This window comes from Perissodus microlepis, chromosome 19, assembly GCF_051167445.1.
Source record: "Perissodus microlepis isolate ML-2025 ecotype Zambia chromosome 19, ASM5116744v1, whole genome shotgun sequence".
Classification (NCBI taxonomy): Eukaryota; Metazoa; Chordata; class Actinopteri; order Cichliformes; family Cichlidae; genus Perissodus; species Perissodus microlepis.
Window position 1 is genome coordinate 7161299 of NC_140479.1, and position 23353 is coordinate 7184651.

The following is a 23353-nucleotide window of genomic DNA, read 5'->3' on the forward strand; positions in this document are numbered from 1 at the left end:
TGCTCCACTATCGCCCTCCCCCTGCACACCACCCAAAACCAGCTGAGTACGTACAGATAACGGAAGAGCCTGTAACTGTAATGTGATTACTGCATCCATGCAGTAATCACATTACTGAAAACAGTAATGTGATTACTGTGATGTGTTCTGTTCCAACACTGTACATGAGTAATGAAATTAAATTAAATGAATGTGAAACTGAAGTCACTATTTTTTTTTAACAGGAGAATAACATTTGGATGAAAAAGTAAAACTAATGAAACTAAATGGAAATAAAATTAGTAAAAATTAAAAGTGACATGAAAACTTTTCCAAAGGAAATTTAAATAATTTAGCAACTATGATGTCAAACAAAACGGTAAAAAAAAAACCTGAAACAAAAATATTGCAATGAACTGTCAAAATCAATCGACTGAAACACACTGATCATTGATTAAAGCCGTTATTCCAAAGTATCCGAGTACTCCGCATCAGGCGGAAACTACCTGAACTCTGATGTCACACCAGCAGGTGGCGGTCATGCGCAGTAAAAACACACACACACACACACACACACACGCACACGCACACCACCGGTATCATCTGTGAAACAACTGAAAGTCAGCTGCACTTCCGGTTTGAATCCCACTGATATGATTAAATATAGTGACGCCCATAAATATTTACTAGAAAAGAAATAAAGAAAACAACAACGAAACAAATGGAAAATGTGTCATAATAAAAATGTTAAAAGAAATATAAGAAAACATGAAATGGGCTGAAACAAAGTAAAACAAAATTTATTTATAGATTAAAAGCAGAAAATATGAACCAAATTGAAGAAAAAGTAATTCTGGTGTTTTTAAATAACATCTGTAAGAATAATGCAAATAAATGTGTGTTTAACAGAGTTATTGTAGTGCCTAATTAGTTTTTATTCCGTTTTGATTTTTGTTCATAACTCAGTTTTCAGTCACTTTTAATTTTAGTTCAGTTTTATTTAACCATAATAACACTGCTATTTAATGAAACTGATTATTTATTTTAGTTAATTAGAATGTGTTTTTATTTTCATATTTACTTTTATTTAACTATAATAACCCTGCTATTTAATGATATGAAATTTTAGTTTAGCGTGTAGCTTTTATTGTGAAGGCGCATCCGGCCCGCGCGGCCTCGCGCTGGGTAAATTGGCGGGTCGGAGTTTGTGGGAAAACAAACGGAGGAGAAGTTTTCCCGGAGTCTCGAGCTATTCTCCTTTGTTTTCATGATCTTCATCAGTCACTCCTCCTCTTGGTCCGCTGGGCAGTGAGGCTCCCGTGACGGACAGACCGAGCCGGAGGAAGAAGAGGATGCGGAGATGAAGCTGCTGCTGTGGATCGTCGTCTTATCCCTGCGGAGCCCCGCGGGGAGCTGTGGGAGCGGTGAGTGTCCCGGGGGTCGTGGACAGTTAGCACAGGAGCTAATGCGACCGCTTTACATCCGCCGAACTCCGCCCGAAAATTGTCAGATTTAAAGATTTTACCGCCTGTCAGACACTCACAGGGTCAGGCTCACCTGACGCTCCGAGGTGATGGAGCCTCTCAGTAAATCGGCCAACGCGAGTCACACCAAGCAGCGTTTATCTGAAGCTGGTTCGCTTGTTTTCTCACGTACAGACCCCTGCTCTGACCCGAACCCGTGACAACTTCACATTTAACCGAGTTCTTTCTGGTTTGTTGCGTTCTCGGCGATTTACCTTCAGGCTCGTGATAAACTAAAGAGGTCATGCCATGAAGTCATTTACAGCACGTGGAGCAGCTCGCAGACACTTATATCGGGCAGTTCTTAAATGGAGTTTGGTGTGGGGACTCGTAAACAGAGGTCAGGGGGCAAAGTGCAGCTTTCCGGGCTGATACTGAAGCCGTGGGCTTCAGGAAGCTTTTATGGTCCCCGAGTCATGATGTGAAGCTGCCAGTCATTTTATTCAGGACCCACGTCACTGCGGGTGTGTTGCAACTCACCTCTAAACATGCGCGCGCACACACTGCAGCATAACCAGAGTTCCTCAGGTTAAATCATCAGACTTCTCAGCACAGCTCTGAGTTCATGTCCTCAGGTTTCAAGTAAAAAAGAATCTAAACTCTTTTATTGATATCACGTCTAAATCCTGAAGTTTCAGGATCACATGAACACCTGTAGCGCCTCACCTGTTTGTGTGTCAGACTGAACCACAGAGTTAGTCTGCTCACAGGGGCGGAGCATTGATTAGTATTGGTTATTGGTATTTTTACTGATGCTTCCCCAGTGCACCATTACATCATCCTTCCAGGAAGTGATGACTGCTGCCTTGTGATGTCATCAGCGCATAGAAAGGCTTTCACCTGGCTGCTCTCTGATTGGATCTGATGTTTGATTGGGTTTCAGTCAGACTTTCAAAATAAAAGCAGCTGAACTGTTTGAGCTCCTGTATTTTTATGAACCCTTTAAATGTTCAGATTATTGATCAGTGATCGGGGAGAGACTGAAGGAAGATAAAATAATAGATTCTCAGGCAGCTTCTGAATGAAGTTCTTATGGAGGACGTCAGTGATGATGAGGCTGTTCCAGAAAGTTCAGAGAAGTGTGTTAAGTTTGAGATGAAACACTGCTGCGTGGAAAACACACACACACAGATCTGGTGATGAAAATGTGTTAAACTTTCAGTATGACAAAAGAAACGATTCAGACTGAAGAGCTTGGGTGAATGGATCAAGCCGACTCCTCCTACTCCAGCAGGTGTGGTGTTCACAAAGCATCCGTCCAATCAGACGGTGTCTCAGGGGAACGAGGTGCGGCTGGGCTGTGCAGTAGAAGGCGTGACCGAGCCGGAGATCACCTGGATGAAGGACGGCGAGAAGCTGTACAGCACAGATCAGGTGTTCCTCACACTGGGAGAGCAGCACTGGGAGACGTCACACAGGTGCAGAACACTCAGTCGATCAATGTTTTTCTCCTAACGTTTCGTTTGATTTCCTGAAAGTGCTTTTCAGACTGGGGGGCGGGGCTGCCAGAGTGCTGTGATGTCATCGTACTGTCAAACCACGTTTGTCTCTTCCTGTAATTATCAGCCAGCGGCGCTCACTCCGCGGCTGCTTCCTGCTGACTCAGCCGGAGGTTATTCATTCAGTGTGAAGCATCACAGTCTCCCTTCTAAAAGGGAAGAAACACAATATTAAAGTTTTTAGGCTAAATCCACTGTAAGAAAGCAGCTGGAGTTCCACAGGGTTCTGTACTGGGTTCTCTTTAGTCCTGATGCCTCTGGACCTCCTTCAGGTGGTCCTTGTGCACAGGTGAAGCTCTACGCAGGTGATTCAGTGGTTTATGTTCAGGCTTTCACATGTGACGCGTTCACATCCATGACACCTGAAGCTGAGTCGGAGTAAAATAGGAAGAGGCGAGCAGCGAGGCGGTGAGCACAGGAGTGTCAGTGAACGTGACAAAGGTGAAATAATCTACTTTTTCACCTGTTTGTGCTCCAACAGCTGACATCTAGCAACCAAACGTCAGTTTATACACTCTGATTTATGTTTCCTGTCTTCAGGTAAATCTGTAGTTCGCGCAGGTGATGGGTACAGCCCAGCAGTTTTGCAGGACAAAGTTCCAGCTGTGGAATCCAGAACATGTCCTGTTCCTGGATAGAGTCAGCCGTCATGGACCTAAACAGTTTGAATGTCTGCAGAGGCAGAAAGTTCACTTCCTCCATCTTCTTTAATGTGTGTTTATGTTAGAAACAAGCTGGAGTTGAGTCATTTTACGATGTAATGTTTCCGTCCTGGAACCGTTTTAAACTCTTAGGTGTGATGTTGTGGCGAGAATGTTAAAGTGGTAAAAAACTCCATGCAGTCTGCCCGCAGCTCGCCGTTTGTGCTGTTTGATGGTTAAACAGACGTCCTGCAGTAAACACAGAGCTGCTGTTTGCTTTGAACTCGATCTCCTTCCAACACCACCTCCTCCATCTGTGTCGCTCCTTTAAAAGGCGAAATGAAAAGCCCACTGACATCTGGCGGAGGCGATCCTGGGTTTGATTCCAGGCTGCAGGTGTTCGGACTCCAGACTGAGCGCTTCCTCCTCCGTGATCTGACAGGACGCCCAAAGAGGAAAAAGTGGGCATGCTGCTGAAATTCAGCACCTGGCCTGATGATAGCGCTGTGGCAAAGACTCAATGGGCCTGATTTGCTTATCGTCACAGTAACACCAACCACTCCACCCTCTGGTCCAAATTTGGTCCCTTCCTGCTACGTGAGGTGCAGATGTTTGAAGCAGAGCCCTCAGCTCGTGGATCCAAAGCTCTCATGAACCTTGCTCTGTGCTGGGCCGGTGCTGTGACTGTTATTGGGTCTGATGTTGTGGTCTGTTTCAGTGTGAAGTCGGTCCAGCAGCAGGATGCGGGTCAGTACTGGTGTGAGGTGGAGTTCCACGGCCTGACCTTCTCCTCTGAGCGAGCCTGGATTACAGTGGAAGGTGAGGACCCTGAGCATGGTCGCCTCCTCCTCACATTTCCCATCATGCTCCAGGTTCACCTCCTCTTCTTCCTGCAGGAGTTCCTCACTTCACCCAGGAGCCTCGGGATGTGGCGATGTTCGCCGGCACACCCTTCAACCTGACCTGTGCCGCCATCGGCCCCCCCGAGCCCGTGGAGGTGCTGTGGTGGCTGGAAGGAGTCCAGGAGGGGGAGCCCAGACCCTCACCTTCCATCCTTCACGTCCCAGGTCAGAGAAAAATGACATCCAGGTGCATCATGGGAAAGGTCCTCAAGTATCAACCAGCTGGGTTGGAGCTACAGTGTGCCATTTAAATTCAGAAAACGTTATTACTGAAATGATAAAACACACACACCTGTTTGATAAATGAGTCAGACACAAATCAAACACAGCTTTATGACCCCATTATTCAGCAGTTAACGGCACACACACACACACACGCAGACACACACACACACAGACACGCATGCACACACACGCAGACACACAGACACGCACGCACACACACGCACACACACACACACACACACATGAGCTGGATTTAATCCACAGGTCGGTTTAACTGGAGCCAGATCACGCCGCGTTTCTCCAGATTAAAGTTCTCCCACACAGCCTCAGCTGATTCATACCTAAAATATCTCTGATATTCAGAGTGTGTGGTTTGTGGGGGGGGTTTGCAGTGGGAGAAACGTCATCAGCTGACCTCTTCAGTTTATAAGCAGCACATGTGCAGTGACTCAGGCTACGTCCACACTGGCCCGGATAAATTTGAAAATGGCGTTTTTGTCTGAAAGCGCTCCGCATCCACACTATCAGTCGTTTTCACAGAGTTGTGCGTCCACATTGAAACGGTCGAAAACGCCTACGTTCCAGTGCTGCGCATGCGTGAAACGCAAGAAGACTCGACCTGCCTCATTTTTGTCTGCCGCTTATTTACTTTCCGGCTCTTTGAAGCGTCGCGGCAAAATGTCGAGGAAAAGCAGCGAGTTTGTTAAATGGACTCACAATGAGGTGGAGTCGTTGTTGCGAGTAACACAAAAGTACAAAGTTGCAAAAGCGAGTGAGAATTAAAGAATGTGAAGAACAGCTCTCTGGAGCACGTGCAGACTGATGTTCATCTTTAACAGGGCTGTCAGAACAGCTGCTGTATAATCTTACTTTAATTGGTCACATGACTGCATCACATGACTAACATGTGTCATTGTTTTCAAAAAGTCTCACTTTTCCACACCGTGACACGAAAGCACCGTTTTCAAAATGCTGCGTTGTCCTTGAGCCAAAACGCCGTCTCAGTGTGGACAGGAGGCCAAAACGGAGAGAAAATGATGCGTTTTCAAACGAAAATGTGTTAGGGTGGACGTAGCCTGATACTCGCGCCACTGACTCACGATAGGCTGGGACAGACCTTCCCAAAGTGTGGGGCCCGCCCCCTAGGGGGCCGCAGAGCCATTGCAGGGGGGGGCGCGGCATGAAAAGGAAAAAAAACACAACACAACGCTTGGACACTGCTAGCACGGGGCGCCCACACAAACGCAAAGCAGGAGATGAAGCATCGCTGAATATGTTTCCAAACCAACTTTATTCTAAGACAAAGACTAGAAAATATGGTGAAGCAAATCTTCCCTTTGGCTTCACCTGCACAAGTGCCGAGGTAGGTCTCCCTGCAGGTTTGGTCTTTCCTTCGTCGGGAGCAGCGCTGGGCTGTTCAAATCACGGACAAACATGATCCCACATTCTTGATTTTTAGTTCACAAACACTTGTTGTAATAACTAACTACTCCTGACATTTTAGAGATGTTAGCTCTTTATACAATAAAGTTACAGCTGGATACAAATAACATCAGGCTGATCCTGCCACGATTTGTTCCCTCGGTTCAAATCACGGACAAACAGGATCCCACAGCTGTTTGTTTTTAAACCCATTTTGCACAGAGAGGCATTTTTGGAAAAATGTATTGACAGCAATGTTGAATATTATTACACAGGAAAAAACAACTACATGTAAAATAATCACACCGTGACGCCTCTGCCTTTGTAAATGGAGGGACAGTAACTGTGTGTATGTTAGCCTGTAAAACCTGCAGATAGAGACAAAATACTGTTTATCTGCCATTCTGCAATTCCTCTCATGTAAACAATAACGTGGCGCACAGCTGACGTGAAAAAAGCACATACCTTTGACGTTGCGTGATGAACTCTGTGTTCCTCGTCCACACGGAAACGCAAAAAATGAGTTTTAAAAAAATGCGTGCGAGCCAGGGGGGGCGCGAACATTTTTCTGTAAAACAAAGGGGGGGCCCAGCGAAAAAAGTTTGGGAACCACTGGGCTGGGAGGTCAGTTTATGATCACTGATATGCAAACTGATTTATCACTGATCAGTGTCCATGAGTCCCATTCACAGGACATAGTGTATGCTGCACTTAACAGCGTACACTATGTTACTCTGTGTCGGGGGACCCGATCCTCGGGGTGGACCAGTGTTTAGGGTTTAAAATCCACAGAGACGCGGTGTTTAGAGAAAAAGTGTCTCAGCTGGCACGTACGGGATCACTGAGGGTTTTCAGGCAGGCAGCAGTTGTCCTTCTGTCCTGGATAACCACATTTACTCAAGGCCTTCTGGATGTGCTGCTCTCCTGCTGTCAGCTCACGCCCAGTGTTCTCAGCTTCAGTGTAAATGGAAGCTTTACACACGCGCACACACAGTTTCTTGTGTCATCGGTGTTAAACTACATCACCCATAATGCACCTGGAGCTCCTCTGTGTGTGTGATTAATGTGTGTGTGTGTGTGTGTGTGCAGGTGTGAACAGCAGCATCAAGTTTTACTGTGAAGCGAAGAATGCCAGGGGCGTCTCCGTGTCCAGAACTGGAACCGCTCACATCAAAGGTGAGGCCACACCCATACAGGTGTACGTTGAGCTGTGATTGCATGGCTATGTGTGGGCGTGGCTTGTAAACAGTGTGCCTTTGTGTCTCAGTGCTGCCGGAGGCTCCGGTCACCTTGCAGATCGTTGGGATGGTGGATAACAACGTAACGTTGTCATGGAAACCGGGATTCACTGGTCACTCTGAGCTGTCCACCTGCATCGTCCAGGTAATGCACACCTTACCCTCATACCTCACCTGTAGGCCTCAAAAAGGTCCTCACCCCCCCCTCTGAACCAGGTGTCGAGGCGCTCCGCCCGCAGGTGGGACCTCCCACAGCGGGAGGTCCAGGTTCCTCCTCACCTCCACACTCTGACTGGTCTGAGGAGTCACGCCAACTACAGCACCAGGGTCTCCTGTGTGAACGAGGTGGGGGCGTCGCCCTTCTCACCCTGGCTGCACTTTCACACACCTGAAGCAGGTAAGACAGGTGCGCTGACCGTTACCTGCAGCAAACATGTGACCGTGTCATGTGACCAGCTGGTGTTTTACTACCTCACAGTTTAGTCAGTAAACACGAGCTAAAGCCGTGTGTGTGTGTGTGTGTGTGTGTGTGTGTGTGTGTGTGTGTGTGCGTGTGTGTGTGTGCAGATTCCAGTCCTCGGCGTACAATCAGCTTTTGTTTGTGTCCTAAATCCAGTGTGAGGCCTGCAGCAGGGTCAGCGGCGCCTCCTGCAGGCGGAGCTCACACTGGGCCCTTTGAGCCACAGTGACCCACATTCAGCTGCAGGCCTGAGCAGCTGAGAACAGAGACAAACACCCAGAAAAACACAGCAGGAGAAGAGTAGAAACCAATAGAATCAGAGGAATCAGTTGATGTGCGGTCCGAGTTTTTGTTGGCTCGTATGTGCTTTTATGTGCCTGTGACTGTGAGTCTGTGTGTCCCGCCTCAGTGCCCTCCGCGGCCCCCAGGAACCTGACATTTGACCTCTCGGAGCAGCAGCTGTCTCTGAAGTGGGCGGAGCTTCAGGTGGACGAGCTGCAGGGTCGACTGTTGGCCTACAAGGTGCAGTGGACTGTGGGAGGAGAGGCTCAGGTGAGACAGTCGTACCTGTCTCTCCAGTGTGATTGGAGGTAGAAGGTGACGGTGATGATGTCATTGTCTCTGCCTGCAGGAGCCGCTCCTCTTTAAGGAGAACTCCGCCCACCTCTCTGGAGGTGGTCGTTTCTTTAACGCGTCCTTCCAGGTGGCGGCCTGCACGGCGGTGGGCTGTGGGCCGTGGAGCTCCCCGGTGCTGCTGCTGCCCCCTTCAGGTACTCTCAGACATGACATCAGCTCTGATGTCACCGCGGGGTGTTTGAAGGACATTGATGGATTGATTGTTGCCTGGCTGCTGCTCTCTCAGCGCAGGTCCGGGTCCCGCGGAGCCACATGTGGGTCGGTCTGCTGCTCGGCCTCCTGGTCGCCACCATCGTCGGGCTGCTGCTGGCTGTCGTCGCTCAGCGCCGCGGGAAGGAGATGCAGTTTGGGTATGAACGTGTTCACGCACACCACTGACCTTACAGCAGCACGCCTTCCTGCGTCCACAGACACGCTGCAGCAGTTTATTTATCCACAGCTGAAAGTAGTCCCAAACAGACGCAACTTGTGAACTTTTAAAGATGTTTCTGTACGTTTCCACGTGTGAACCAATGAGCACATGTGTTTCTCATGTGTTTTCGTGCTTCCAGCTCGGCCTTCAAGTCTCCGGGTGCAGAGACCTCAGTGTCCTTCACAGCAGCGCGGTCCTTCAACAGGAACGTGACGGACCTGCAGGAGTCCACCTGTGAGTGTGAGCACGCTCAGTGTGTTTGTTGATAGACACGATGTTGAGTCAAGTGACAGACGATGAACACGGGAATGTGTGTCAGACCTCGGTGCCTCTGTGTCTCCCCCCAGTGGACGGTCTCTGCATCAACGACGAGCTGAAGAATAAACTGAAGGACGTTTTGATTTCTGAGCGGCTGCTGACGCTCGGACACATGCTGGGAAAAGGTATCGCTATGACGACAACAAACGACACGTGTAAACAGGAACTGTCAGCAAACTCCTCACTTTCTCTTGTAATCAGAGCGACAAACACTAATTTATGAATTAATGTGGGTTGTTTTTTTTTTTTTTAAATGAAACTAAATCACATGATTCGCGCTGATGTCACCTGACCTTTTATATAGATGGGTGACAGTCAGGTGGTGGGAACACGACAGAAACACCTGTATAACCTCAGCTCTGTGTGTGTGTGTACAAAATACAACAGAGTGCTGAGTGTGAGGAAACTCCAAGAGTCAGGAGGTCACAAGCACACACACAAAATGTTTAAAAATATCAATATTCATTGAACGTGTCAGAAAATAATTTGTAGAATATGTTAAAACATAAATAAAAGTGTAATAAAATAACAAATGCAAACAGAAAATCACGGTGTGTTTACCTGTGCAGGTGAGTTCGGCTCAGTGCGTGAGGCCTTCCTGAAGACTGAGGACTCGTCTGTCCAGAAGGTGGCGGTCAAGGTACTGAAATGTGAGTTGTACTCTTCTTCTTCTTCTTCTTCTTCTTCTTCTTCTTCTTTAAGCAGCCGATGTGTTGAATAACCAGATCACGTGACCTCCTCCAGCTGACATCACCTCGTCAGGTGAAATCGAGCAGTGTCTGAAGGAGGCGGCCTACATGAAGGACTTCCACCATCCCAACGTCATCCAGCTCATCGGTAACCCCGCCCACCACACAGTGGTTAACCGGAGGTCAAAGGTCAGGCAGCGTGATTAATGTGCCGATCTGTCCAATAGGAGTGAGCCTCCACCGGCGTCCCGGCCAGCGGCTGCCGATCCCGATGGTGGTTCTGCCGTTCATGAAGCACGGAGACCTGCACACCTTCCTGCTGCTGTCCAGGCTGGGAGACGAGCCGTTTGTAAGACACGCCCTGATCGATAGCTGATCAATAACCGCGCTATGCTTTGATCAATAACCAATGTGCCTCTGCATTAGGACCTGTCTCTGCACACTCTGGTCCGGTTCATGTTGGACATCTCTCAGGGGATGGAGTATCTGAGCAGCAAGAACATCATCCACAGAGACCTCGCCGCCAGAAACTGCATGTCAGTCCGCCAATCGCAGCCAACCAGTCGATCAATGATCTGATTCCCTTCAGATAGTCGTTGTTGTTGTGAGTTTAAATGAGGAGGAGTGGCAGCAATCTTCCACTCCAGGTTATCAGCCAAACACTCAGAGTCTGCTGTTGCTCTGTCATGTGTGTGTCACATTCAGCGCGTGTACATGGAAGTGAAACTTTAAAGATGAAGGATAAAAATGAGTGTAGGGGGCGCTGTGCCGGCCTTAGCGAGCTCTGTGTGTGTGTTTCAGGCTGAACGAGGACATGACTGTGTGTGTGGCAGACTTCGGCCTCTCTAAGAAGATCTACAGTGGCGATTATTACCGTCAGGGCTCCGTCTCCAAACTGCCCGTCAAGTGGATCGCTCTGGAGAGTCTGGCTGACAACATGTACACCACACAGAGCGATGTGGTACGCACGCACACACCTGGGACACACAGACGTTTGTGACGTAGCTGTGCCAGATTACAGATCCTGATTCAGACCAGAGGATATTTCAGGCTCTTTTCTTTTTTAGTTTCTGCTGATAGTCACGTTCAGACAGCCTGAAAACGATGCCTGAGGGCAGCTCTACACACTGTGATTCATAAAAATCCATCCTGACAGATCCATGAGCTGACGTGTCTCAGCACTTATTGTAAGTTTGCTGATCAAGCAGAAGGCGAGTGCTGATGCGAGCACGCAGGGACGCTTTGTTCTCTGTAAAGACGATATGACCTGAGAGGAGGCGCTGCTGAGTTTGTGCCATCAGTGAACCCGCAGCAGCTTAACGCTGAGACGGGTTTAAACTAGAGATGGACCGATCCGATATTACGTATCGGTATCGGTCCGATACTGACGTAAATTACTGGATCGGATATCGGAGAGAAATAAAAAATGTAATCCGATCCATTAAATATCAAAAAAGCACCTCACAAAACTTGCAACACGGCATAACTCGGCTCATAACCGTAGCGTGTCGGAGCAGTGTGCTCACATGTATTTGTAGCCTCACTACCAAACCAGCATTTCATCTCTGAAGTGATCCCAGAGAGAAGTAAAGCAAGTGTGTAAGTTTATCTCTGAATGTTGGTAAAGCATTCCCACGTTAAGCTTAACAACCGATATATGGAGCGACTGCCTCTCTCTCTCTCTCCTGCTGCTACTTCAATCGTGAAACTGATCGATGATCAGCTGATCGGCTTTTCTGTCGCGACTCCGTCTCTCTTCTTTGTTTTTGTCTCACTTTGCACCAGAACGAGGAAACCAGCGGCTGAACAACAGCAGCACGTTTAAGCTTGATAAGCTGTTGTTAGAATTTATTTAATATTACTTTCTACACCAGGATCTTTTTCTACGTAGCTGACCGCTGGTAACTGTGCAGGGGCGGATCTAGCAAAGTTTAGCCAGGGGGGCCGATAGGGCATGAACAGGGAAAAGGGGGCACAAAGACATACTTTTCTTTCTTATTCTCATTTAAAATGTCGAGCTTTTAATAAATAATTATCTGAGTCTTACACCCAAAGTTTTAATCTGATGTAAAATATATAGAAGTCCATTACTGTATATAGTAACTGTTAAGTCTAATATACCCTAGTAAGCTATAGTACTTTTTCCTGTGGAAACCATCTGTGCAGTTCTGTTGAAGAAAGATGTTGAATCTATTTAATTATTCTTGAAAAATAATTGATTTCTGTGCATTTTTTTTTTTTCCACACTGCATCAAATTAAAGTTGATTACGTCGATTAAGCGTCATGAGGTGGGGGGTGGTTCCCTATTTTTTTTTTTTTTTACTGGGAGTTTGCAATCCTATTAGTTAGGTTGCTTAATATTTCTGCTAAGTACTCTTTAAAATACCAGAATAGGGAGGATGGAGCAGGTTTAAGTTTATTAGATTGATCAGTGTTGCTGAACTATGAAATATTTTGGGTGCAGTGTATTTTTTACATACAGGTGTAACAGAATAGCTTTAGTGTTGTTGTTTTTTTTAACTTGAGTATAAACTTATACAAAATGCAGCAAGATATTAAAAAACAGTTTTATTGATTAAAACACACTATATCGGATTCATATTGGACATAAAAAAGTGGTATCGTGCCATCTCTAGTTTAAACACACCTGTGCAGGTGGTCTCTGCTGTCACCTCATCACAGCTGTAGTGCTCGTTACTGCCATCTGCTGATCAGGAGTGAAGCTGTGACATAAACACTACCTTACGTCAGCAGACCAGCTCTTTGTCACATGATTAGATTGTCATGGAAACAAACTAAAGGAACATGTTAGGAGTAAAATAATGACTTTAAAAGTTTCAGGTTTGTGTGTGCACTCAGCGAATGATGACCTTCTGTGTGTGTGTGTGTCAGTGGGCGTTTGGCGTGACGATGTGGGAGATCATGACTCGCGGTCAGACTCCGTATCCTGGCGTGGAAAACTCGGAGATCTACGAGTTCCTGATCAAAGGAGAACGTCTGAAGAAGCCGGCCGACTGCAGAGACGACATGTGAGTGTGTACACAACGACACAAACGACATACTGAAGAAACAACAACACAGAGAACGAAACCCCTTTCAAAATAAAGCTGATCACGTCAGCTGTGTGCACTCTTTAACCTCTTTCTTCTTCTGTGGTTGTCAGATATGAGATCATGCACAGCTGCTGGAGTCCCGTCCCTAAATGTCGGCCCAGCTTCCAGCAGCTGGTCGGCCAGCTGGAGGCGCTGTGGGTCAGCCTGTTGCCCGCCTCCCCTCAGAAGGAGCCGTTATTCTACGTCAACGTGGAGGGCGATGATGGCGAGCATGGGGGGGGAGCCCGGGCCCCGGGGCCTGAGGAGGCGGCGGCGGCGGCTTCAAACTGGGGCGTCCCATGGCAGCGGCAGGTGGAGCACGAGGAGAAAGACTGGCTGATTGGGTCTGGGGCGGCGTTTGCCATCGGTGGCGACTACAGGTACATCACCGGCCCCTGTGGAGTCTCCGAGGAGGAGGCGGGGGGGAGGTGGTCCACAGACACGTTACAGGAGGAGGCGAGGGACGAAGATGACGACGACGACGTCGTCATCAACGTGTGACACAGACTGGCCAATCTCAGCGCTCCTCCGTCAGCTGATCAGACTCACTTTAAGGCACGGAGCAGCGGGTGGGTGGAGACGCACTGAGGGACAATCACGACCACTCCTCCCACTACGTTTCAGAACAAAGAGTCAAAGGATCCATTAAGGAGTCGATCAGCAGGTGAATCGGTGACGGAGGGAGGTGCTGTTAGTCACCAAGAGGAAACAGAAGGGGGCGCCGAAACGCCTCACATTCATTTCATTAATAAACGTTTTATTTTCAGGTCAATAAATCAATAATTCACGTTTTATTGATTGATCAGCAGCCGCTTCTTTGTTCGATGATTAATCACTTCCTGTTAACTAATCGATTAATCAGCCTGGATATTTTCTTTGCAGCTTGTGTTTTAGAGGACATTACCATTTAGGTCTGGAGCTGTGCTTTTATTTTGAAAGACTGGGGGTTTCCTGAACACACCTGTGACCCTTTCCTGGGCCGGGAGCCTCCAGTTGGACAACCCTGCACTGAACCTGCACTGAACCAGGGAAACATTTCAGGTTTGACCTTCCTGCTGAAGCTCCTCTCACAAAGCATTTTTCTGAAGCGCTTTGATTTTAGTTTATGATGTGTTGAGAAATTATGGGATGTGTGAAAGCTGCTGGACGTTTCCTGTGAGGCCTCTGTGGCCTACATGTGGCTTCTATGGTTTCTTCTTCACGGCGTGTCCCACCCTCTGTCAGTGTCTCTCTGCTGCCCCCGGTGGTGGCTGTTGCTGTAACAGTGAAGCTGTGTTTTGTTATTACTGAATTAACTTGAAGTTTTAATGGCGACAGATGACGGACCCTCTTAACTGATTTATTGATCCTGGTTTGCGTTCGTGTCTGCAGTGTCTTGTGTTGCTATGACGACACTCTTACCTCTGTGTGTGATGTCTCACTGACTTCAGGTCTGTAAGAAAGTGATAATTAAATAAAGTGTTTCCTGTTTTTTGCGCTTTGTCTTCTGATCTTAGGTCAGATTAAAAACAGCCGTGATCGGTAAAAATCAGCGTCCAGCTCTGTGAAATCATTTCAGTTTCATCGTTTACTGCCCGTTTTCAAATTCAAAAATAATCAGACAAATATTTATCGACAGCTTTGCAGCTCTTCAAATAAAACATGGATCAAAATAAAATCTTTACTAAGGAATAAATGTACTAAAATACGGGGTAAAGATCAAGTCAGGTATTTAAAATGTAAAACAAAAAAATGAGGTAAAAGAGACAGGAAGTGATGTCACACCACAGGGCGGGTTTGTTTCTTCCACATGATTCTTGCATGCCCATCAATAACAGCTGACAGTCATTTCACACCTCTAAACAGACTCGTATTCAGCCGTAACACCTCGAGCTGTGTCAGTGAGCCGGTGAGGCCTTAACCTGAGTCTGTGGTCTCTGCTAGGGCTGTGCGATATGACCAAAATCTCATATCCCGATATAACAATTCTATCGTCCGATAACGATATAAATCACAAAAAATAAATTCTGTGAATCTCGGGCAGCTCGTCTTGCGTGAAGTGTTTCCAGCTGCGCGTCCTGTAGCTGGAGTCGAGTGTTTCAACCAATGCATGAAACAATACATTCTTAGACATAAGTCGTAACGGCCGCCGTTTTCTTTGTATTTATTACACGGCGTGCTGCGGGGAAAAGCCTGTTCTAACGTTTAAGGTTTAAAAAATAAACCTTAAGTTGAGGTTTATTTTTTAGCACCTGGCGTCTTGTTTACTTCTCATCCGTAAATAATCTGCTCTTTCACGTGATTCAGTTTATTTTGAAAAGTCTCAACAGGATCTTGAGCTTTATTGTGAAAGGTTTATGTGGAACATAAACAAGCGGACACGCGATGCTGTTACCGTCATTGTTGCTAACGACAACGCATAAAAACAGGCGCTTGTCCGTTCATAGTGTGGTTATATTAAATATAAGAGAAAGAGAGAACTTTAATAAATTAATATAGCCACTACAGTGACCATCAGAACAATTAAAAAATATTGCCGTAAACAGTTTATTTTGTGACACCACGAAACAAACGATAGCGTAAAATGAAACGACAGACGTTTTTATATCGTCATCTGATATATATCGTTACATCGAACAGCCCTAGTCTCTGCCCCTCCCTGACTGCGGCTCTGCTGGCCAAAATCAGACTGTACATAAAGGATGGATGTAAAGGTAACACTGAAGCTGCTTACACCTGCGCCCTGTTTAATCCGGGGCTGACTCTGAAGTCTGATTGGACAGAAGCAAGCTGATCTGTGAGCTCGCTGAAGTTTTTCCAGAGGACAGGAAGCGGTTAAGATGGTAACCGCTGACCTCACAGTACAGCTCCATCGTTCATTTACAGTCTGTGGTCTGAAGGACAGAGACTTGGTCCCCGGCGTTTATTCACTCCAGCAGGGGGCGCTCTGCTGCAGCGCCTGACATTTCCTCTGCTGACATGTCATGTGACAGGAAGCTGAAGGGCGTAGAGGCGACGGCTCAGGTTATTGATTATGGATGTGATCATAAACGGTAATCTGACGTGTGACACGGTAGAGGACGCCTCATCATACATGTTCAGTGTTTGTGATGTAGTAAAACCTTTTACTGTTGTCAGGTTTTAGGCTTACAAATATTTAAAATAACCTCATATTGGACAGATTTGTGATGTCATTCAGCAGGTGTGTGTATGTGAGTGTGTCACTGTGATTGTGAACACTAAACCTGCAGGGCAGCCTCGCCATGTGGCGCCGCTCTGCTTCCTGATAACTGTGATGTAACGGCTCTGAACATGAGTTATGATATCATCAGGGTGGAGCTGCTTCCTATTAGCTGATTGGAGGACCGTGTTGCTTTTGTTTAATATGACATTTAGAGAACACCACACTGCTCCACCTGCGCCTGGTCTCCAGGCGGCGCTCTGATGGAAGCAGAACGTTCCTGCAGGTCGGTGAGAAACGAACCGTGTGAATAAACGGGAAAACGTGAAGACCTTCACACTGAGCTTCAGCATCAAGTGCGGCACTGAGGCCCCGCCCATTGGTTAAGACAGCGATCCCAAGTCAAATGTGCGGTCTCTGAGACGGGTCGTGGTTCTGTGCTGTGATTGGACGTTTCACTGCTGGTTTGTTCATTGTTTGCGTCGGTTGTGATGCAAACAAGAGCGGCTTAACTCTGAAGGAGCAGCTGAGCACGCCGACAGACCTGAAGACACAACGACACAAACCATAAACTGACCAATCAGGTCGCTGTGATGACAGCTGTGACATCACAGCAAGAGATGAACCTTCATGGTTTCTTAAATATGAGGATCTGGTGTACTGATGACATCACAGCGCTGCGATTAGTCAGTTTGGTTGACATCGGAAACTCCACGATGATCAGCTGATTACAGCGTTAATCCCAGTTCGCTGTGGTTCTTCAGACTTCACACAGAAACAGAGGGTGTGTGGAGGAGGCTGCACAGGAGGAGGCCGCACAGACCTGTGGAGAGGATCAGGATGGAGGTTTTGGGAGGCGTTCAGCGCTGGGACAGAAGCTGGATATTTCACACTTTCATACACGCTTGTTCTCAGACTGACCCTCTGCATGTTTCCACGTGGACCTGATCACCTGTCAATGACTCTTATTGATCACTGCTACAGAAGCTGAAGCCTCACTTGCCACCAGGGACGTTTGAGCTGCAGGTGAAGTTTGGCTAAACTAGAAGATCAAAAATACTAAAAGACCTGCTCTAGGCCATACAACCCTACCTGTGCAGAAATGTTGGCCAAGGAAGAAATAATAACGCAGCAAAAAAAAGTAGCAGATAGCTGTGCGCACCATCGACAAGGTTAAATCTCAGTTTTCCTCAGGTACACGCAGAGTTTCTTCTTCTTTAAAACGCCAACATGTGACCAAAGGCCGACGCCCAGAGTGGCTTGTCGTGGGGAGCGTCAGGGAGCAGACTCTGGAGAAACCTCACTGCTGTTCCCGTGAAGACTTCAGCGCTGTCCTGACCTCACGGTTTCCTCCAATCAGGCTGAGAGATGTTTAAACGAGGTGTCAGGTGTTTACCGGCCAATGTTTGAACTCCAGGTAGAAAGTGTGAGCTGAGTTTACCTGACAGCTGCATTTCCCCAGGACAAACACTAACATTGTGGAGGTTCTGGTTCCAGCTACCTGTCACACTCCATGGTGATTGTTTATCCAGGTGTTTTACAGTCTGTCTTCGCGGCTGTGGTTTCCAGATATTTTGTGCTCAAAGGTCTCCAGAGTTTCAGAGCACACCTGTACTCGTACCTGCGCCATCACACATAGATGCTGCAGAAACCTGAGAATAAAATTCTATACACATGAGTGTTTTTCTTTTTACCTGTTCTTAACGCGCCCACACAGACCGCGAGATTTCACAGGACGCAAAATTTTGATGAAGCTCAACATTTGGATTTTTTGGCTGTGAATAAACAGATCTGACCAATCAGATCGCTGCACTTGTACTCCTATCTCAAAGCGCGCACCGTCACTGAACACACATGCGACTCGGCAACACTAAAATAATCCTCAGACTCACAGCTCGCTGCTGCTCCAGACTGAAATGATCCCTCCTTCATCCCGATAAGTGGATGAAAGCTCTGGGATCGAACCAGGAAACCTGCTGCTGAACGCGTGCATCCAAAAATTCTGAATTTCCTGTTATCTTCATCAGGCTCAGCATGTGAAGCCCTCTGCATCTACACCTTATAAAAACCTCCACCCTTTACAGTTAACCACAGCCCTCTGAGTCCTTCACTATGTCCATGAAGCTTCACCCTCCTCCTCCTCCAGGCTGCAAGTCCGACCCTGCAGAGCGCTCACGCACACCTGATCACCACACCTGTACTTCCATTCTTCATAACAACGTTATGTTAAACTGCAGAAGCCCGGGGGCAGGTATGCAGGTGACACTGAGGTCAGAGGCGCACACTTGTGCTTAAAACAGAGACACAAAGTAATCAGAGGACTCCTATTAAACACTGGACACACTGTTACCTGCACTACATGTTTTATTGTAATAGATTACTTATTCACGAGCTGTGTCACGTGACTTACCTGTGAGTGTTATAAATGAGTGCATCTATAACGTGCCGGGTGGGCGGCAGCCACACCTGGCTAACTTAGTGTTAGCCGGGAGCTAACGGGGCACCTGGTGAACCCCGTACGCACAAAATAAAGCGCGCACACAGACACAGGAACGCGCAGTATCAGTGCGGGCTGAATGATCCAGCTGTGGTCACGTGAGCAGTGTGGCGGCAGCTGTGGTTCCCGTGCTGTGGCTCGGTTCCGCTTCGGAGTGTGACTAAACAGAGTCAGCTCGCCCCAAGCCGGCGGCCGGAGTCCGGGTCGAACCGACGGCACGGAGCCCCGGGAGGCGGCGTGCTGGCCGCCTGGGACCAAGCCGCGCCGCGGGGCCTCACCGGAGCCATCTTCGTGTTCTCGGCAGGCACGTTCGAGTCCCGCGGTCGCTCACGGGTCTCCGACGGCCGCCGTTCACGGGGATTCCTGCCGTCACAGCCAGGTTGCGGCTCCAAGATGGCGGCGGAGGCTGCGCAGTACTGGCGGAGGTGACGTGACTGCGGAGGACGCCGCGTGCGCTGTTGTTTGCCTCCCACCATTAAAGACCCTCCGCGGCCAGGCCGACCACCGAACCCGGACAACGGATTCACGGAGCCCCTCGGAAGCGCCCGGCGCGCGGGGGCGGACACAAGGTAACGATTGCGTCGGTACCGGAGCGCGTGGCCGAGCTTCGGGATGACGGCAGCCACGGTGAGCTCGGTGAGGCCTGCGGCTAGCTGCTCTCTGAGGGCGGCACGGAGCACACCGAGCCCAGCGGAACCGACACCGAGCCTCCGCGTCCGCGCGCTGCTTCACCGGAACCTCAGGTGTCTGTGAGCACGTGCAGTTTAAAGGGCAGGTTAGCACGCGGCTCCTGTGGATGTGTTTATATCCAGGAGACCAGGTGAGGGCAGCTGGGTCATGGTTAGGGGCGGAACAGGGCCGAGGGCCTCAGTTTGTAGTTTTTAGTTTGGGGTTAGGGCGGGAAAGTAGCACAGAGCTAGCAGGCTGCACAGTGTCTGCGCCCTGAATGTTTCTGAGATGCTCTGACCTCAGCTCTGCCACGTTCACGGGTGAGTTAAACTAAAGTCAGCAGCTCCAGCGCCCAGAGACGACTTCAGTGTCCCTCAGACCTCCTGCTGCTACCTAGGGCTTGATGTGGCTGTGTTTTAGAGCTTCCTGTGAGAGTCTGCGTTACTTGTTAAAAACTGACTACTTGGACTTCATTGTAACACCTGCAGAAAGCACACCTTAGTATGCAATCCTGTCAAGACTTCTGTTTTCTTCACGTGGCATAATAACTGCAATGCTAACATGTTAGCAGATAGCAGCTAACCTGCCCAGTTAGCGTGAACACTACATGAGTGCTAAAGTATATGAGACTCAAGATAGCACATAGTTACCTGTTACGAAGCCTGCAGTCTGACATTTTTGACCACACATGACTGCGAGTGCTAGCACTGGCTAGCTCACCAGAATTCGTTATTCACTCATTATGACTGTTATACATCTTATGTGGTTAGCACAATGACATTCAATTTAGTAGGTTGTCAGCAGGTTACACCTGTGTCAGGTAACCATCCTGCAGCATGACATCACACACCCTGTGACCATACCTGACTGTATTTGGATGTGACGTGGCGGTAGGCGTTATCAGCTAGCACTTTCAGGCTAACGTGATTGCAATCAGGATGCCAGTTTCAGCAGTGATAACACAAGATGTTTCAGTAAATGTCCGTCCCGAGTAGAGCAGGGCGATATGACCAAAAATAGTTATCACGATATACATTTGAAAATTTGCGATAACGATATAACTGACGATATAATTGACACTAGACAAAATGCTTTACAACTCCACAACTTTATTAGTGCAAAAAACCCCATCAATGTATTTTCACTTAAACAAGCAGCTCTTTTTTATGTGCATTAAAGTTATATAAAAATGTAACAGTGCAAATGCAAATTCCTCCCTGACAGTTTCACCAAAAGGCATTTCCAGTGGAAACTGGCCGACATATCCTCAGCATAACCATGTATAATATCCACAAAACTTAAAAAGAGGTTATACACACACAATACGGTAATATTATGTTGAAGCACAGTACGTATCACTCCGCGGTACAGCGGTGCGGCTTCGTAGCTCAGCAAAGTCGTACTGAAACATTTGACAGATTTTCGAGCGCCGTGTACATAAAATCATTTCGAGGTCAGTAAACACAACCAGAATTTACATAAGGCACACGGGATTATAAGGGGCACTGTCGATTTTCAGAAAAGTCAAAGGATTGATTTTAAGTGTGCCGTATTTTCCAAACAAGACGGTAATAACAACGGCCCGCTAGCATGCTCTACCAAAAATAGTGCTTTGTTGTGTATCTGACGGACGAAAGCTAAACCAGTTCCACAGCAGTGAAGTTGCAGCATTTTAACAAACCCGTTCTGGTTCATCTGTTTCATTCAACGATCCGCTTTCGCTCTTCTCATTCTGCGTCGCCGCCATGTGCGTATGTAAACAAAGGCACTGCTCATGCGCGTTTTACCCATATTCTATCGCGATATTTCATTTTCCTATCGTTGCCCAAAATTACACCGTATTACCGTGAACGGTATGATATAGCCCAGCCATAGTCCAGAGTATTTTTTGTGAGGTTGAAGCTCAGCCCACTCTGGCTGCTTGGCGTGTCCTTTGTGATGACGGGACATGATTTTGTGTCACGTTCCTGATTCAGCGTGGAACCCAAACTGAAATGCGCACTTTTTAAATGAATGTGTGTTTATGCACAGCTATTGATTCACCATAATGTCCACCATGCAGCAGCAAATGAGCATCATGCTAACGAGTGTTATGCTGCTGTGAGATTCATTGGAGAAGGTCTATACAACTTAGTTCTCAGTTTGCTGATGAACCTCCACACTGACGGGTGGAAAAACTGTTGCTGCCGCTCAGGAGGCTTCCATTAGCTCGGCCAATCGGATGAAAGCGGGCATTTAGGGAAGGGGCTGTTAAAGAGACAGAAACAGCTGGTCTCAGCCTGGAGATGGAATGAAGCTCTGCTGTGAGGTGAATGGGGATCGTTTTAACTGTGAGTTTAGCTGCAGGAGAGCAGGAAGTTTCGTCCTTAGAAGTGTGTAACATGTATGCTCAGATCAGTAAATACAATGTTTTTATTTAATAATTTCAGTATTTTAGAGAAAACATGTCGATTGTGTCTCTGCACACAGCTATGTGGATACAAGAACATTGAAAGCTCCTAACCCCCTTCCTGTCCTCCATCACAATCCCAAAGCGTGTTACTTTAAAGCTCCTCACCTGCTGAGGTCACACTGACAGACACCGATGAAAGCCTCAGGCGTCTGATGACAGCTTCAGCTCTCACCGCTGTCTGCCATCACATGAAAAAGTTCAGCGAGCCTTCTCGTTGTGTTTTTATAGCAGAATCTGTGATTTTGTTTAGTTTCTGTTGTTCATCAGTTAAAAATCATCTAGTTATTGAACTTAAAAAACGTCTTTCCCGTGATGTCTGGTCGCTGCCGCTCTCTCCCCGTGTGTTCGCTAGCTAAGCTTACAGAGGTCTCTGCTGCAAGGGCCTGCCTCCACCCAAAAGCTTTAACAGACTCTGGTGTATATGAAGCATAAGATGGATAAGAAAACCATGTTTGCATCTAAAGATTTAGTGGTGATCGTGTTACTGAGGTCAGTGTTTGCTGATTTACAAGAAGAAATAAAGGCCTGTTTAATCTGTGCAGCAGAGGAAAGAATGAAAATAACAGAGAAATGATTCCCCTATCAGCAAACTGGCAATACACATGCACACAGATGATGGTGCTTTTCTGATATTTTCATTGGTGCCTGCTCTGTTAAGTAACTGGTCAGTAACCAGTATTAAACTTAACGGTCTGAATTAGGGCTGCCACGATTAGTCAACTTGTCACGATTACATCGACTATCAAAATTGTCGACACCTCGTTTGAAGCTTTGTAAGATCCCAGGAGACGCAGGAATAAGCAGACGTCTATTACCCACCAGCTCGGTAGCTAGCCGAGAGGTCGAGGCTCGGTAGAGCCGTCGAGAACAGTGAACTCCCCGCACATCGTTTTCAGACTCCCGCGGTCTTTCGCTACTCAGGTTAAACATGATATATAAGCAGTGTAGGGACTAACGCGTTATTAAGTAACGCGTTACAGTAACTACATTATTGTGGTAATGAGCACGGTAACTAGTTATTATGCCAAAATCAGTAAAGCATTTATTGTTACTGGGATTTAGATAGGGTCGTTATTCGTTACTTCTTGTGTTGCGTTCGACTGACCTCGGAAATTGGAACACGGACGTGGGAATGATGTCACACTCGACTAAATAACGTTTTGGTTAGCGCCAGGGCGACACCCTCAAACATGGTTGTTTTGCTAACCCTCTACAAAAACAAATTACTACTAAACACATATGCAGCTCATCTGCAGTCTGGAGTTACCTACATCTTCCTACACGGAAGGCAGAATTTCCAAGTGCAATTGAAAGCACCACGACTGCAGTTTCCTTGTTAGACGTAAAAAGCCCACAGTTGTTTGTTTTGTGATCCACTGCTTCTTCCTAGTGATACTACATACAATGATTAGATTTATAACACTGCTGCATCAACCCCAAAATGATGTGTTTGCATTTGTAGAGGGTTGAAACAATAGAAATAGATTAAAACAGACAGGGAAAAAAAGTGACACATGAAACAAACATCGTTAATTTCT

The 23353-nt window shown here is 47.3% G+C and overlaps 2 protein-coding genes across 9 annotated transcripts in view; both read left to right on the top strand.

The window, feature by feature from the left end:
- Window positions 1-1149: 1149 nt before the first annotated feature.
- On the top strand, window positions 1150-14507 carry tyro3 (TYRO3 protein tyrosine kinase). 6 transcript variants are annotated; one of them, XM_084915382.1, is made up of 19 exons: window positions 1150-1403; window positions 2734-2920; window positions 4361-4461; window positions 4539-4709; window positions 7281-7367; window positions 7459-7574; window positions 7646-7835; window positions 8299-8441; window positions 8521-8659; window positions 8752-8875; window positions 9077-9177; window positions 9285-9380; window positions 9825-9905; window positions 10000-10092; window positions 10172-10293; window positions 10371-10480; window positions 10746-10905; window positions 12838-12974; window positions 13109-14507. In XM_084915382.1, exons 1-19 carry the CDS (start codon window positions 1340-1342, stop codon window positions 13536-13538), a joined length of 2652 nt encoding a protein of 883 aa, XP_084771508.1. In that variant the 5' UTR covers window positions 1150-1339; the 3' UTR covers window positions 13539-14507. The 6 variants fall into 6 exon arrangements, with proteins under 6 accessions (XP_084771508.1, XP_084771509.1, XP_084771510.1 ...); XM_084915383.1 differs by having other exon boundaries at window positions 2737-2920; XM_084915384.1 differs by having other exon boundaries at window positions 1151-1403; window positions 9077-9171.
- Window positions 14508-19138: 4631 nt separating this feature from the next.
- mgaa (MAX dimerization protein MGA a) overlaps window positions 19139-23353 on the top strand; it is a 29789-nt gene continuing 25574 nt past the window's right edge. For all 3 annotated transcript variants that reach the window (XM_084915373.1, XM_084915375.1, XM_084915374.1), the window contains exon 1: window positions 19139-19263. The gene's annotated coding sequence lies outside the window, so the exon portion shown is untranslated. The remainder of the gene's footprint in view (window positions 19264-23353) is intronic.

Coding starts and splice junctions, on each gene's coding strand:
- tyro3 (XM_084915382.1), top strand. CDS start 1,340: ATGAAGCTGCTGCTGTGGATCGTCGTCTTATCCCTGCGGAGCCCCGCG. Junction 8,660..8,751: donor GCTGCTGCTGCCCCCTTCAG/GTACTCTCAGAC, acceptor CTGCTCTCTCAG/CGCAGGTCCGGGTCCCGCGG. Junction 12,975..13,108: donor GCCGACTGCAGAGACGACAT/GTGAGTGTGTAC, acceptor TGTGGTTGTCAG/ATATGAGATCATGCACAGCT.